This window comes from Brachypodium distachyon, chromosome 4, assembly GCF_000005505.3.
Source record: "Brachypodium distachyon strain Bd21 chromosome 4, Brachypodium_distachyon_v3.0, whole genome shotgun sequence".
Lineage (NCBI taxonomy): Eukaryota > Viridiplantae > Streptophyta > Magnoliopsida > Poales > Poaceae > Brachypodium > Brachypodium distachyon.
The window spans coordinates 46,270,469-46,287,530 of record NC_016134.3 but is presented as its reverse complement, the minus strand read 5'-3'; the positions used below and the strand labels follow the sequence as shown (position 1 = coordinate 46,287,530).

The following is a 17,062-nucleotide window of genomic DNA, read 5'->3' as shown; positions in this document are numbered from 1 at the left end:
TTTGTTTGTGAACCGGACCGAACAATTTATAACCAATAATGTTTTTATTCTAGTTTCACCGAAGTTTTAACAATTTAGGGAGGGGCCTCACCCTCACGCAAGCCTCTATGACTTCGAGGCCATGTCCCATAAAATTTATTTTTGGTTCAGTCATCTATGTATAGAGATGGGCTCCGTTGTCGTTATCCTGCATATTGGTTGGGTCTTTTATGCACCGTTTCGCCGTTGTGATGAAGTTAGAGGTGTAGCATCGTCAATGGGACGACGATAACAACGACTCTGGAGGATGACTTGTGTTGCACACTCTTCAGCGATTATAGTGGTGCGCGCGAGCCTTTGCAACTTTCTCTTTGCGAGGAATGCTTTCAAAATCAAAGCTGACTTGTAGAGGGCACAATGGAGAGGAACATTGTTGCTTGTCTTTGCGTGAGCTTGGAAAAGCGTTGTTGCGATTGGTGCTTCTGTGGTCCTTATGTCGAAGAATATGGGTCGTCGGATCATTGGGTGTTGAGTGATGTCGAGACCAAGTGGGGCGGCTTCTCTAGATGGATCTTCTCATCTGTGTGTATTGGGGCAAAGTGTGTCTAGCTTGTGGTAGCCATTTCAGCCGCTGGTGCTCTAGAGTACCAGCAAGCTTCGCTAGGTTGCGGACATATTTTAAGGTTTGTTTTTCCTCAACATTTTCTAATTAAATTGCAAAACAAGTTGACTTAAATAATAGATAAAGATTGTTTAGGAAATGAGTCTGGTGCACTTGATTGGTACAAGTTGACTTAAATAATAGCAAGTATGAGTTTGTGTATAATTAATCCCACCACTTACATGCAAGTTCTTTTTAAAATAAATAAAGAACAGCAAACTAGTTACTCATGTCGATTGCACCATCGATGAAGTACATGTAATTAAGATGATCGATCTTCATCGAACATCGCGCGCTGCCGGCCATCGATGTGGCCCATCTTATTTGGGAGGATATCCAGGGCAGCATACGGGCGTGCTATAACGACCCGGGAGATTAGGCTTTTGCCTTCCTTTTTTACTTCTTTTACTCCTCCCTTTTGTATCTCAGTGCCCTTGCTTAGGGCGCCTTGTACAGAACTCTTTTTCTATCTAATCGAATGACGGGAATTGACCGTCTTTGCCCTTAAAAAAAAAGGATAAACAAAACTCAAACAAGTAGTAGCAAATTATTTAGATCATCTCCACTTTTAGTCCACATGGCAAAGAAAATTAAGCTTGACAATCACGAGTGTTCCATGTATAAGATCTTGTTTGATTTCCAGGACTATCTTTACCTCGTCTTACATGCACGCATGCAACCAACAAAAGACAAGATGAAGAGAATCCCTATCTCAAAACTCCTAGCAAATCTACCGGCGGCAGGGTCCATCTTCGCTCTATCTATCCACATGTAATCTATACATAAACATGCATCTTTCTCATGCTTATTAAGGATCCACACATATATATGTGCACTTATTCCAGCTAGCTAGCTCCCAAAATAGTTTAATTCCATGTGCTAGCTAGCTAGTAGAACAAATCACGCTGCCTTCAGGTATGCTATGCAAGGCAGGGCGCCACCCTCTGCAGCAACTGCTCTCCTGCTCTTCCTGCTCTGCTCTTCTTCTCATGAGAGCCATCATGTCGTCCAGGGACAAGCTGGCCTGGTCGTCCTTGCCCAGCATCCTCCGCAGCTCCTGCTTGCTGATCACCAGCTTTACCCTCACCATGGCGCCCGGGACATCGGCGGCAGCAGCAGAAGGCGCCTTCTTCTCGGCAGCGTCATCGGAGCCGGTGCCGGAGAAGCCGTGGGACGACGGCGGGAACACGGCGCCCTTTGAGGGGAAGCTTATTGGCGGCGGCAGCGCCTTGAGGATCTCCTCGTCGACGATGCTCATGACCTTGATCTCCTTCCTGTCTTGGATCACAAGGCAGTTCCCCATGGCCAGCCCGCGATGAGCTGAGAGCTGCGAGAATATGACTGGTGATGAGCTACGAGGCTCCGGAGGCACGCGCAGTGGAACGATTGCAATTCGCAAGTGCAAGTGCGCCTCTGTGTTATGAGTGTGTGTCTGTGTAAGTGGGGGGTTGGACAGACGAGTGTGGTGCTCTATTTAAAGAAGTGTTTGTAGAGAATGTCCAAATATTTAAGAGCTTATTTCAGGAAATGCCACTGGCCTTTTTGTATTCTTCTTCTTCTTCTTTTGACAAATTCTTTATTCTTATTTTGAAAACAGCACTGGCCTACCTAGCTAAGTGAAGTGAAGGACTGCCCTCCTAAGATACATAAAAGCAAGCATGCCACCTGTTAGCTGCTCTTTTTATTTTGTTCCATGCTGTCCCTTGAGTCCTTGACCGCGGTTGGCACTTCCTTTGGTTATTAGGACTTGGATCTCGAACGACAATTTGTATGGAAGAGTCAATCAACTCATGCTTTTAATTTGAATTGCAAATGACAAAACTAGATTTATGGGGCAAATTAAAATGGGGGCATGCTTTGCTACGAGGGAACTAACTTTTTTTCTTTCGAAAAAGAGGTTGAAACTCCCGACTTCTGAATCAAAATGATGCACACAACCAAATTTTATTGATTTAAGAGCTTATACGAGGGAACTAACTGAAGTCGGCACTCTGCAATAACATACCAAGCATGTATAGTTAGTTGTATACATGTAAGGATGAGATCACAAAACATTAGGGTGCATATGGGGCCCGACCAACATTTTGGGGGCATGCCTACTCCATTTGTGTGATTGTGCTAGAGTCTGGTGGAGCTAAGAATCGTTTGCATGTTGCCAACTAGACTTTGCAGCTGAAACATGAAATAACATGGAAACATATAGTGCGTGTATACTGGTGGTAAGTATGGCGGACAGGCCGAAAACAACCCCCCTCCATTAGGCACTAACAAGTAATGATAACAACCAACCCATGAAAACATTGCATTGCACACCAACAAAGTTTTTGCCTTTAATTAGTAGTTTCCCCTGTAGATCCCACCGTGCATCTTTGTCGTGTGTTACGCGTGTTTTTCACACGGTCTTTTTGTTTGAGGTGGGAAATTGGTTGATCACCATAACATTCAACAATATCTATACCATTATAGCGATATATACAAGTTTGGTACTTCATCGAATTTTTATGAAAGTAAATAAAGAGTACAAGTTTAATCAGCAATATGTGTGTGCAAATTAAATATCAACCCTTACACGTGTGCAAGTTATTTGGTTAATTTACGCATGCATGAAATTAACATATCTTCTGTGTAAAACGCTGAAGACAGAACCATGTTTCATTTGTATGAGATAAGTGGAACAGGGGCGAGGCCCTTTTCATCTAAAAAATGTCGAAAAGAGGAAATGATCCCTGGCCTCTGCATCAATTAATCGTATCATCTAAGAAAACGTGCATCCAAAAGACTACACAACACAGTAACGTACGGTTGGAAACGTTGAAGAGGAGTAGAGTAACGAGGATATGCATGTATGCATGAGCCGTTTTTCTCGTTGGCACGACGTAAGCAGAGATCGAGCTAGCTAGGTTGAATCTAGAGCAAGGAAACAAAAGCGCGTGTGTGTCACGGTCGATCTCTCTCTCCTCCCTCCCATCGATCACATCAAGCAGTAGCCATCAGCACATTCTGAAACCCCACTAGGATCCTCCTTTCTGTCATCTTTCTTGCTCTTTCCTTTGTTTACACTTCTTCTCTATCTCTTTAGCTAGCTAGTGCGCGTGCATGCGCACTATGTATTATGTGACCCTTTTTGCAGCTAACACACAGGGATTTTGTTATCATCACAGGCAGGACAATAAAGTGATCGTGCACTAACTAGCTAGGCCAGTCAAAACTATCTAGAGGACCAATTCAAACCCTTTAGGAAGTGGGTAATTAATCGCAGTACTTGTGCCCTCCAAATTAAGTAAGCACGTACGTCGTTTATAGGCTATAGCCACCACAACACCGTGTTTCTTGTTTGTCATAACTCATAAGGACTGGGATGTTTCTTAAAAAAAATGAAAAAAAAAGTTTCTTCAAAAAAAAAAGGACTGGGATGATACAAAGGCAATCTAGCTAGGTCCCTATATATGCCATAAGACCTTTTTTTTATTTCACAAAAATCCCTATATGTAAATCTCGTTGGCAAAAACAGACTTGGTCAAGGCGATAGCCAGCATACATGTTTTTTCTTTCTTGGAAACCTAGGCAATATGCCATTGCATGATTAATTAAGTCAGAAAAGAGTCCCTTAGTGGAGTGGACTATCCAAGGAGAAGATTACCAATGAATGGCTAATGACCATACATTCCTAGCTAGCTAGCCAGTAAAAATCAACCCCTACCACCGAGCCAAGCAGTTGTAGACGGCGCATGGTCGGTACCTAGCCGGTGACTGGTGCATGCATAGGACCCAAATTCAATTCGCCTTTCGTGTTAATCCGGTTCCCTACCCGTGTTGAACGCCTTTTAAAATTTAGCCGGCGCACGCGTGCATGCAGAACCGGAGAACCCTGTTTTTAATTCCTTGCCGGGACAGAGACGGCCGGCCGGCGGGCCGGTGTGCCTTGGCCGTGACGCAGCCGCTCACGTACGAATATATGCATGACCAAAGCCGCCGGCGCTGGATGGTTCGATCGTTGGAGAGATCTAGCGGGGCGGCACCGCCGCAAAGACTATGCAGAGGCGCCACTATCACGCACGTCGCCATCGTCGAGAGCTAGCGCTACGACGGCCGGACCACGACGTGCGCGCTCCGTCGGTCCAGAGGTCGCGCTTGGCCGTATGCGCCCACATAGATTCTCGCGCGTGCGTGCTACTAGCTTGCTTCGAACAAGAAAATCGTGGCCTGTTTTTTTACTCTGATCGTGCAACTACTTAATACAGATCCAGACGATTGGGCAATAGAGTACATGACTCTGTTGATCTATTGGGCAAATTGTGGGCTATCCATCCATCCTAAAAGGTCGTAAAGTACAGTTATATTAGTCTCCCTAGGCGATTGATGCTGGATATTACGGTACGGTTTTGCTATTTCTGAGACGACTGAGAATTAACTATCTCTTAGTCGATGATCATAACTTTTTGATTCAATCATTGAGATTCATGTAAAATTAATGTAGATTTGATAGATTAAAAAAATTGATTGGATGGTTACGATTGTCGACTCACTGACATTACAGTATGCATGCTAGTACTGGCTTCTTTTGTTTATCACGACAAGAGTACACAAAAGGTCCCGATCGACGTTACCTCTCGGGCAGGCAATGCAACAACTTGGCCCCCGCCCGGGGCAGTCGTACGTCGACGAAGAACAGAGATTTGGGTGAAACGACAGAGAGAGATTCTGTCCGTGTAAAGTGGACGGGAATCAGTGTCGTCTGGTGTCATGTTCTTTCGATCTCGGCACGCGTGGTGCGTCTCGTTTTCCATCTTTCCGAATTAATCGACCGTGCACCGTCCTCATGGGTATATGGATCCTTCTGTTTGGATTCTTGTTTCTGTATTTTTCAGATCGCGTGTGTTTCATATGCATTGCTAGTGGACTGGCTAGCATGCACGACCAGGCAAATTTATGTCGGTAAAATTAATTAAGGAAACTCGCAGAAATGCGTGGCCGGTGGTGAGGGTTTGAGGGAGGCGAAGGCAACCTAGCTAACGTTTTTTCTTCTTTTCTTTTGCAAGTCGGCCACACAGGTCCAACGAGCTGAGAACGAAATGGGCTGGTCTGAGAGGGCGGCCTTCTTTCGGCCATAGCTATAATGGGCCCTATGTATGTTTGCTGTACCAGCGCCTGAAACTGAGACGTGCCTGATCTAAAAAAAAAAGGAAACTGAGATGTGCTATGGCGAAAGCAGCTTTTATGGAAACTGAGACGTGCCTGATCTAAAAAAAAGGAACCTGAGATGTGCTATGGAATTCATTCAAGCAACAATGTTAATAGTACTCGTGACTTGTGAAAAAAAAACAATCATACAGCAAAAAAAAAAAAAGACTTGTGGGCACAGTATGTACATACAGCAAAAAAAAAATCATCGATTTAGCAATTCATGCGTGGAACAACACATTTTCGGCGAACCTCGCCGACAGATATGAATGGCAACACATTCTGTGTAACACTCCAGTCAAAGAGTTCCTCGTAGAGTACCTATACCGGTGGACGATCTTACTTTAAAAAACGAAATACTCCCTCCGTCCGCAAATAAATGTACTTTTAGATTTGTACTAAGTCAAAGATATTAAAAGTTGAACGACTTTATTGGAAAACGTAGCAATACTTATGACACCAAACTAGCATCATTAGATCCGTTTTGAAATGGAGTAGTTTCATAATATAACAATTTGATGTCATGTGTATTGCTACTTTTTTCTAAAATGTTGGTCAAACCTTAAAAAGTTTGACTTAAGACAAAACTAGATGTACACTTATTTGTGGACGGAGCAGGACACGTTCTCAAGATATAGAATGGCAAATTGACAATGTATCTACCCCGGTCACAACACAAGCTACCCGTTGCTCTCAAAGCTAAATCGCATTTGTTTTTTGAAAAATAAACCATGGCGTTGACACTATATAGTGTATGTTTCGATGCAGCGCAATTGCAAATTCTAATTTGAAACATGAGAAAAAAATGGGATAGATATAGTGTATGTTTCAATGGTGGGTCAAATTCATACTCTAATTCGAAATTGAATCGGTCTATGTTTTTTTTTTCGAGCTATGGGTTTGATTTGAATTCAAAGTTTCATAAGATGGCAGATTCATACTTTGTGTCAATGGTGCATTTTTTAATGACAAAAACTAGCAACGTATACGTCTACGGAGAGCACCGTACAGTCGGGAGCAATTAATCAGCATATATAGCCGGCCTAGCGCAATCCGCAACAAAGCTTTTTCAATATGATTTGCAAACTAGGTTTGCTTCACGCAACGAAGATCGAAACCGTCAACCAGGTGTTACTTTTAAATTAATCTAAGCATTAGAGTATAACCAAAATGCGAATCTTAACAAGCCTAGGCTCGAGCCGTCCAGTACTCAAGCACTTTAAAACTCGTCAGGTTGAAACTTTACAGTACCGGAAACAAAGCCAAAAACAATCATAACGAAACAGAGTAAATTCTACCGAACTAAACTAAAATATCGCAAGGTAATTTGGAGACCTAATTTGATCATGTACACGCCACAGCTACCCCCGAAAGCACAGCAACAACCAACAGATAGAGAAAGCCACGCCAAACCAAACTGCCATCCATGTGCTTCAAGCTATCTTCTCGTGTTCACCGCAACGAACTACAACGGCCCAGATCTCGCCACGCGTCCGCCCTCCTCCATCCCAGCCGCCCAATCCGCACCGCGCCGCCCCGACGCGAACCGCCTCATCCCTCCCAGCGCCGGCGACGGCGGCGCCTCCGCCTCACTCCGACGGGCCACGTACGCCCGCGGGAGACCCGGGGCCGGAGACCAGTCGACGCTCTCCACGGCGCTCTTCCTGGAGCGGCTGCGGCGGATCGAGAACCCGCCTCCCCAGCAGCCGCAGCCGCCGCTGCCCGCGGCAGCGCTCGTCTTCTCCTTCGGCGGCGGCGCCCCCCGCTCGCGGCCGGAGGCGGAGAGGACCTTCCCGATGCAGGAGACCTTGGGCGACCCGGGCTCGGGCACCGCCGGCTTCGGGTTGCGCCCGCCGCCGCCGGTCCTGGCCTTCCTGGGGAACATGGCGGGCGGGCGCTGCCGCCGGGCGCACCCCTGGCCCCCGCCGCCGACGGAGAACTTCCCGGAGACGCCGATGATGGGCGCCGCCGTCGGCTTCAGGTTGCCGGAGAACCGCTGCGAGTTGCCGCCGCCGCCGGCGGGGTGGCTGCTCTTGACGGCGATGGCGCACTTGGGGTTGGTGTTCTCCTTGAGGGAGTCGTCGCGGTCGTACGCGCCGCAGTCGTCGTTGCCGACGCGGCGGAGGGTCGATCCCGGCGGGTCGCCGGCGAGGCCGCGTGCGGCGGCGGCGGCAGCCATATAGGGGCGGGGATGTTGCAGCGGCGGAAGGTTTGGATGGGGAGGGAACGTTTCCTTTCCTCGGTGGTCGGCGGCGTGTGGCGTGGGGGCTTTCTGTTTGGGAGTTTGAAAAGGAGTTGTGCTTCTGTTTGTTCGGAAGGGTTGTTGACTTGTTGCGTCGCGATTGCGAGGAGCGTGAGCGTATCTGCGTACGGGTCATTTTCTCGTCTTCTTTTCCTTTCCTTTGGTGGTTCAAGGATCCTTTTTCTTGCGACGGGAGATTTCAGGCTCCATCTAAATTATACATAATTTTTCATTGGAATTTTGCATACAACACGTAGTTCATTTAACTGAGAGCCTTGTAATTAGGTAACAACTTTTCGGTTCCACATCAAGAACCACCATCATTACCGATTATTTAACCGAGAGTCTTCTAAGTGACAACTTTGCAGATGTCTTAGTTTTGTGGAAGACGATTTTACCGATGATTAAAGCAGTTGGCACTTGGCACACAGCCTTGAGATTAACGGCAGGTTTATATATATAGAAAAAGGAAATCTTCTCCGGCGCTTTGTCCCGCAGCCTACAGACGCTTCCGCGCGCCAAGCAGCGGCCATGTCCTGAACCTGTGTGTGAATCCCCGCAGTTTACGATGAGAGTGTGCAGCACTTCTTCTCAATTTTCTCATGACCTCACCAAACAAAACCAATCAACCAGAGTCGAGCCGTAGTCGTGAGTCGTGTCGATGTGTCATCATGCATAACGTCATCTTCTTTCGTCCCGTGATTGCAAATTCCTTTCCTTACTAGTACATGGTTTTAATGGACCCAAAAAAAAAGCAGGGCACCAAGTTTGGTTCTTACTGGGTACTGGAGTACGATTTAATCAGCTGTGTCAGCATCGCATATACATTTCTTTTTATCTCACTGGTCAATTAGCAGATCGCCTATCACATCTACCGTACTGTACTATCGAAATTGTTTCTGAAGCTTAAATCCACCAAGCAATCATAATCCTGTATGTTTGTGTTTTTCTTTTGGCTAAAGACGATGAACACTCGTTTTCCTTTTTTTTTTGAGGGAAACTCGTTTTACTTCAAATTCAGAACGAGAAGACCCTAAACGTTTCTAGTTGTCCCGAGGCCCATGTCACCGGCCCCTCGCTCTCTCCCGGCCCGTCTGTTCTTGGGCCAAGGCCCGTTCGGTTCTGCGCTCCGAAATTAACCGCCTTCTCCCTTTGCGTCTTTTCACTGTCCTCTTCTTCCAAACCGAACAAGCATGAAGCAGAGAATCCTGAATCCGAAACGAACAACATCTCGGAGTCGCGGCCGTTGCTCTCTGCTGCAACGATCGCTTCCGAGTCCGGCGGGAGGGAGATGGCATTGTTCGAGTCGGACTCGCCGTCCCATTTCTGATCGGGGTGGAAAGGCAATAAATACTGAGAGCCCATCAGATCATCCCCTCGTCCCCGGCAAGGCGGCGATCGTACGATACTTCCAGAGCACCTCTTCTCCCCCGCGCCAGCGAGCCCTATCGTTTCCATTTCTTGGATCCAGAAGAGATCTTGGATCGATGGCGTCGGCTGAGCATCGAGCTATGGCCATGGCTGCCGCGGCGTTTCTCCCCGGCCTGCTCCCCACCCCGCCGAGGAGCGCGATGATCACTCCGTGCATCGTCATCCTCCCGCCGCCGGCTTCTAACCGCAAGCATCCTAATCCCGGCCGCGCCGACTCCGCCGAGAGGTGGGACGCGCACAAGAACCGCCCCAGGAGCCCTGCATCGTCTTCGTGCGGCAGCACCAGCCCCGCCCGCGCCGACTCCTGCCAGCGCTGGGACATCAACAAGAAGAAGAAGGTCATCCCCGGCAGCAATAGCAGCAGCAGAAGCGGCAGCGCGTCGCCTTCTTCGATGTCGATCTCCGGCGACAGCCGCGCGTCGTCGGCGGACCGCTGGGACGCGCACAAGAAGCCGACCGCCCGCGACGCGGTTTCGGACGCCGAGAGCCGCACGGGGGACCAGGCCCAGGCCCAGCAGATGAGCGAGGAGGAGGAGGAGGAGGAGGAGGACGAGACGATGTTGATGGAGATGGAAGAGACGGCGGCGCCGTGGTTCGTGGATCGTCGCGTGCTCTTCTCTGGGCCGAGCTTCTTCGTCGCCTCCCCGGAGCCCAGCATGCTTCCCATGCCGACCTTCTTGTCTCGCCGCGCCGCCGGCAAGATTCATGACCTGCCGTCGATGTCGATCCTGCAGTTACACTAGCTTAGCTAGCCGCTTGATCTCGTGCGCCCAACGCTTGTAATACTAGTACTTTGCGGTATGTTCATCCTGTACGAATCGCAGTATCGCAGCATTACCATGCGCCAGCTGATCTAATTGTAGCTAGATTTGTAATTGACGTTCTATATTCATTTGTTCCATTCTTCAGTTGAGTTTGGTGCCAATTTCGATGAGATATTGTAATACTGTTTGCTTGCAAGTTTGCAGAATTTGAGTTTCTACTCCCTCCGTTTCTAAACACTTGTCGTGGTTTTAGTGAACGGAGGGAGTATGTACGTAGCAGCAGCACCTGACGCAATCCATTTTGATTACTCGTAGTTCCTAGTCGGCACTTGGCAGTGGGACACCATCGGCAGTACACACATAAGCAGTTGGTACACGTTAAACTGTGGTTGCATGTATCTAGGTCGCTTGAATTTTAAGAAAAAAAAACTTAAATCTCAGTCGACGTATCACAACCATCGAATTAATATCTAAGTGCCATATACACCCTGTCCTTTTTCATCTTCCTTTCAAATCTTAAAACACAATTTAGATCCAACGACCGAGCAATCGACCTATCTCTTACTAAAAATCAAACGACTTAGATACAGTAGTAAATTTCACGAAACCACACTTTTCGGGGCCATCTTCTCAGGGAGCCACCTCTTTTGCTAATTTGTCCAAAAAATCACAGTTTTATAGTCAGTATGTACCAATGAGCCTAAATTAACGAGTTAAGCCTGTTTGCAGTTTTTCTTAATATCGGGCCCCACATGTAAGCCTCCTCCAATCCTCTACATGCAGAGATCTTCTCTTATTTACTCCATTTTGTCACATTTTGTTCCCATTAAATTTTGTTAGTTTTAAACATCCGTGAAGTAAAGAATATTTCATACAATTTCGTTATGTGCTTCCAATTTTGAATACTCTTTCGTTGCTACTCAATTTTACTCATGTTAACTGAAAATTCCCGCAACAATGTGTGGGACATCGTCATCTAGTTCTTTAAATCTGGCACCCCCACCCAGGTTAGCCTCGAGCTTGTCCGAGTAGCGCGACAACATCACGTAACCTTTCTCTCCCAGCCTTCTCCCCAAGAATTCCTCAACTTCCAGTAATCTAAGTTGGCCGCCCCCCCCAAGCCCCCCGGGTGCCGAATTTATGGCTCCACCCCTAGCCGCAGCCAATGAGCAGCATCTCGTAATCAATGTCACTTCGACGTGGCCTCAGGTACAAGCCGGCGGCATAGGCATAGTCCTCCAAGCTGGTGGCATTGTTTCCGATGGCGATGGGAACCACTACGGGCCCATGCGTAACTGCTTGCAGCGGTTGGAACTTGTCGTAGAGCATGACCCGCTCGAACGCCTGCATGCCCAAGTCGACGGGTGACGTAGCGGTGGCCTAGCATATATATGCATGTCATTCCTTCCCATGTACCGTTCTTTATGACGTAGTCAGAGGCGTCGCTGGCCTCGCCGCCTTGGCAGCCACTGCTCTTGCTGTCGTAATCCACGAGCTCCTGCTCGGACGGCGGCATCAGGCTCTTCCTTCGGATGGTGTTGTGGCTCTCCAGCGCCGCCGTCGCCGCGAATGCCCAGCAGGCGCCACAACCTGTCGATGGACACGTGGAGCGGGAGAGTCTCGTCGCCGCGGCGCCTTTTCACGACACACAATGACATTGTGCAACTTCTTCCCGTCATCACTGATGACGGGCCTCCGACACTTGTAGCCGTGACTCAGTTTAGATATGTTGATCGATGCATCTATATATGTATGCTAGCTAATTATAATCCATGTGAATTTTTTTAGGCTTTTGCTAATAACTTGAGGTGTTCATCATCCATCGCGGCCCTCTTCACTTCACATCATCTACTCCGTATATACATCTCGATGACGTACATGCCTCAAAGTTCGATAGTAAGATGCCACATGCCATCATATATTGTATATTCATCGATTGGTTCACTTCACATTATCGTATATTCATCGATTGGTTCATTGAACAAACACGAACACCGCATTAATTTGTTGAGCGAACAGCGTCCTAATTTATTTTTGTTGAACAAACACTTACTTCCCATGGGCCTGAGGCCCATATATCTCCGCTCTATCGGGCCCAATAGTTGGCCCGGCCTCTGCGCCTTCCTATTTCTATTTGGTCCAGCGGCGTAAGCGCCTTCTCCCCGTACGTCTTCCCACCGTTTTCGTCTTCCAAATCCAAGCAAGTACGCAACTGCCGAAGGAATTGAATCAAGGTAATCCGAACGAATTGGGGCTCATTTCGGATTCCATGGAACGTCGGTGGCAATCCTCCTAGTCCGAGACGGCCTCTAGCTCATGGGCGTGCGGCAGCAAGAGCAAATAAATATGCACCCAACTCAATTCCCACAGCCCCATCAAATCGGCATCTCTTCGTTCGTTCCCCGGAGATCAAACACCTCTACTCGCTAGGTTTTCGCATTTCACGAATCAAGAAGATCAACATCGATGGCGTTCTCAGTCGAGCGAGCCATGGCCAAGGCTACCGCGGCGCTCCTCCCCGCTCTGCTCCCAACCCCTCCTTCGATGATCACGCCGTCGCCGTGCGTCATCATCCTGCCCGCGGCTTCCAACCCCAAGTTTCCTAAGCCCGGCCGCGCCGACGCCGCCGAGAGGTGGGACGCGCACAAGAAGGACGACAAGACGACGAAACCCAGGAGCGTTGCATCGTCGTTCGGCAGTTCAAGCCCAGGCCGCGCCGACTCCGTCGACCGCTGGGACATCAACAAGAAGAAGATCCCCGGGAGCAGCAGCACTTTGTCTTCTTCGTCTTCAACTCTGGCAAGCAGCAGCAGCAGCAAGAACCCCGGACGGGTGCCGTCGTGCGAGATGTGGGACAGGAACAAGAGGCCGCCCAGCCGCGCCAGCTCCGCTGATCGCTGGGACGCGCTCAAGAAGCCCCGGCCAGCAGCACAGCCTGACGGCGAGCAGGAGGAGCAGAAGAAGACGATCGTCGACAAGGAGGCGCCAGAGGACGAGACAACGTCGAAGAAGATGATTGCGACGGCAGCGCGCACGCCTCCCGTGTTCTCTGGCCCGAGCTTCGTGGCCTCGCCGGAGCCGAGCATGCTGCCCATGCCGGCCTCTTCCCTCGCCGCGCCGGCGTTCTTCCCTTGCCGGCGTTCGTCCAAGCACGCTAGGTAGCTGCTTGATCGCGTCGCGTGCACTAACTCCCTTGTAATAGGTAGCAATAGCATTCATCGATCGAATTGTTCTTGGATGCTGTCAAGATTCAGAACTAGGTGTTGGTTGTATCCTGAACTTCTGATCAGGGGATTGAAGTTGAAGTTGTATCTCCCCGCTTTTTAGTTACAGAGTCTGTAATCTGGTTTAGATCTGATATTTGTTCTCGCGTTTGACAATTTTAATGTTAACTAGCACTTGTTTTATGTAGAGTAATCCAAAGTTTTTGCTAGAGGGGGAAAAGCTCATTATGTACTGAAATGTGCAACAATCTCTCGTTTCAGGAAGTTTATGTGTACTGTCGAACTAGTACCTCGAGCTGTTCTGCAATTTCAGAAAACAAAAGCACGCATAGAGTTTTTGAAATTGCAATAAGTTCCTTTTGAGTTTTGATGTGCTTGTGCAATCTATAAGTCCGATCTATTATTCCAATTTGGATAACAGATAGCAGCGTATGCAGTATGCACGTATTTGAATTTCCTTAAAGTATTTTATAAAAAATCATTTTTGGTCCCTCCAATGTTAGCCGTTCTAAATTAGTTCCGGCAATAATCGTATAGAAATTCAGTCCCTAAACTTTAATACTGGATAGTTACGCTCCCTCGAATGTATATACCATTTCTTAGTCGATAATTCAGACCGTCCATCTACATCAAAAGCACAACAAAATATATTATAAAGACCGCTATGTGAATCTCAAAGTCAACCTGACAGCTCATGTCATCGACCGACAAATTCTTATTTCTCAGGCAATGAGTCCCGGTAAACTTTCTTTTTTTGCATTTCATCAATTCAGTGGCACATGAAAGGTGCCATGATTTATTTTCACATATAAAAAATCATTCATACATTTTTTCGTAATAAGTTGATCAACAGGCTTTGATGCTAATTAACCACCCCAAGCATCTAAAATAATTGCGCCCTCCACAAACACCTGGAAATGTATCTCTTTTTATTGGAAGGTACCTGGAAACTTTTGATCTCGCAGGAACATCCCTGTAATTATTTCGCAATCACGATCTTCTCTTGATTCCTTGGCAAAGAAACTGTCGGCAGGCATGGGTCTGGATGGTGAAATTTTGGCACTACCGGATGAGTACTCGGTCGCCCAAGATGCGCCAAGGACAGACGTTGGCAAAGAGATCGGACCCCGGACAAATTCAATGAACAATATTTTTTCTAAAAAAATTCAATCCCTCGATGGTCTTGTTGTGAAGTTACAATTTTGCCCTAGGCAAGTTATGGTTTTGCCACCAGGCGCCACAGACAGCCCCGGGGTAGTCCCATCTTTTCGCATTAAATCTTCATGCCTTTTCTCGGTGGTCCCGTCATATGAACGCTGAACCGTGTCATCGCCATGCCTTCACTTTGCCCAGTCTTGCCTTCGCCGCTTCTCGGCACGACACCGCCGTGCCGCGTCACCACCACGACATGACACACAATTGCCATGACGCGCCATTGCCACGACACGCCCCCGCCGAGCCATGCCATGGCTTCGCTAAGCCATGCCTCCGTCGCGTCCTGGAACGACACCGCCTCGACGCACCATGGCAGCGCTGTGGCACACCACCGCCGAGCCATGCCATTGCCACGGCGCGTCTCCGGCGGGTCTCACGCTGCCAAGCCATGCCTTTGCCGCGGGCCGGCTCGAGGCCGCCAAGCCGCTCCGGCACGGCGTCTTGCGGTGAGAGGAAACCCCCTTTGTACCACAGAAACTGTAAGATGGCACACCGGCAACTGAAGCGGCAGAAAAATTCTTCAGTGAAGAAAAGTTCAGTAAAACTGAGAGACATTGGGCATCCTCTGAAAGTTCTCGTTGCAGAAAAATTCTTCAGTGAAACGTGCAAAGCTGTCACCTCGCCTCGCATGCCATTGCGGGCCACTTCTCGTTCAACGAAACGCGTTCAGTAATTAGTAATTCTTGCTTCTCAAGTCGAACCGAGACCGAGAGCGTGCAGTTAGCCCAAACCGAGCACTGTTTCTGATGCCGCTATTTGCCAGCCCCGCACGGCCGTCGGACGGATTCGGACTTAAAAAATCTAATGGCCGCCTTTACCTGATTCCGAAATGGAGCACATATCGGAGTTGCGGCAGGCAGATGAACGCAGTACGCAGCCCTTGCTCTGCTCGCTCTCCGAGAGCGGCGAGCAAATAAATATGGACCCGACTCAGTTCCTACAGCCCCATCAAATCCATCATCTGTTCGATCGTTCCCCGGCCACCGTCCGTCTCATCCCCGCCCGCTTGTCTTGCTTTTGCATCCACCAAGAAGATCTTCGATCAATGGCGTCGGTTGAGCGAGCGAGCGATGGCCATGGCCGCCGCGGCGCTTCTCCCCGGCCTGCTCCCGACCCCTATCATCAAGCCGTGCATCATCATCCTGCCGGCGGCTTCTAACCCCAAGTTTCCAAAGCCCGGCCGCGCCGACGCCACCGAGAGGTGGGACGCGCACAAGAACGACGGCAAGAAGCCTGGGAGCCCAGCCTCGTCTTCGTGCGGCAGCTCAAGCCCAGGCCGCGCGGACTCCGTCGAGCGCTGGGACATCAAGAAGAAGAAGAAGAAGAAGAAGAAGAAGAAGAAGAAGAAGAAGAAGAAGAAGAAGAAGAAGAAGAAGAAGAAGAAGAAGAAGCCCATCACGAGCAGCACGTCCTCCTCCTCAACGATGTACGACGACAGCAACAAGAGGCCGCCCAGCCGCGCGGACTCCGCCGACCGCTGGGACGCGCACAAGAAGCCCCGGGCAGCAGCACAGCCTGATCCTGACGCCGGGCAGGAGGAGCAGAAGAAGACGGCCGTCGATAAGAAGGCGCAAGAGGACGAGACCACGTCGAAGAAGATGATCGCGACGACGGCGCGCGCGCAACCCGTGTTCTCTGGGCCGAGCTTCGTGGCCTCGCCGGAGCCGAGCATGCTGCCCATGCCGGCCTTCTTCCCTCGCCGCGCCGGCGTTCTTCCCGTGCCGGCGTTCGTGCAAGCACACTAGGTCGTAGCCGCTTGATCGTGTGCACTCACTCATCGATCTTAATTTGTAAGACGTAGTACAGCATTCATCGATCGATTTGTTCTTGGATCGATGCTAGCTGTCAAGCTTCAGAACTAGGTGCTGGTTGTATTCTGAACTTCTGATCGGGGGATTGAAGTTGTAATTGTATCTCCCCGCGCGTTTTAGTTACAGAGTATGTAATGTGGTTTAGGTCTGACATTTGTTCTCGTGTTTGGCATTATAATGTTATAACTGGAGTAGCACTTACTAATGATCGCTTCGCTGAAGTGGCGGAGCCAGGATTCCAGGACAAACACGGTACTGATAAACGGGTAGGATAAATACGCCGTGATTAATATCGCTCCTGACTTTGAACCGATTTGGCCATATCCGGCCGACCAGGATTAGGAGACGAGGAGTTACTCATGGCCCATATATAAATTTCAAATTTCAAACTTCTGATCGACCAGGATCGATCGGTTGGCAACAGAGTTTAGATCGCCATAGTCCAAATTTAACACCCGACTTTGCCGCCGCCAACAGCAACAACACAAGATACTCCTCCGCCGCCGCCGCGAACAACAACACAAGTTACTCCGTCGCCATGGCCAGACCTCCCG

General features: G+C 48.9%; 2 protein-coding genes across 2 annotated transcripts; both read right to left on the bottom strand.

The window, feature by feature from the left end:
• Positions 1-1,222: 1,222 nt before the first annotated feature.
• Positions 1,223-2,094, bottom strand: LOC100842698. Its single transcript, XM_003578848.4, has one exon. The coding sequence runs from the start codon at positions 1,941-1,943 to the stop codon at positions 1,524-1,526; it is 420 nt and encodes a 139-aa protein (XP_003578896.1). The 5' UTR covers positions 1,944-2,094; the 3' UTR covers positions 1,223-1,523.
• Positions 2,095-6,975: 4,881 nt separating this feature from the next.
• LOC100829637 lies at positions 6,976-8,154 on the bottom strand. Its single transcript, XM_003576988.4, has one exon. The coding sequence runs from the start codon at positions 7,998-8,000 to the stop codon at positions 7,287-7,289; it is 714 nt and encodes a 237-aa protein (XP_003577036.1). The 5' UTR covers positions 8,001-8,154; the 3' UTR covers positions 6,976-7,286.
• Positions 8,155-17,062: the final 8,908 nt, after the last annotated feature.

Excerpts from the sequence above, each read along its gene's own strand:
- LOC100842698 (XM_003578848.4), bottom strand. The coding sequence starts at position 1,943 with ATGGGGAACTGCCTTGTGATCCAAGACAGGAAGGAGATCAAGGTCATG.
- LOC100829637 (XM_003576988.4), bottom strand. The coding sequence starts at position 8,000 with ATGGCTGCCGCCGCCGCCGCACGCGGCCTCGCCGGCGACCCGCCGGGA.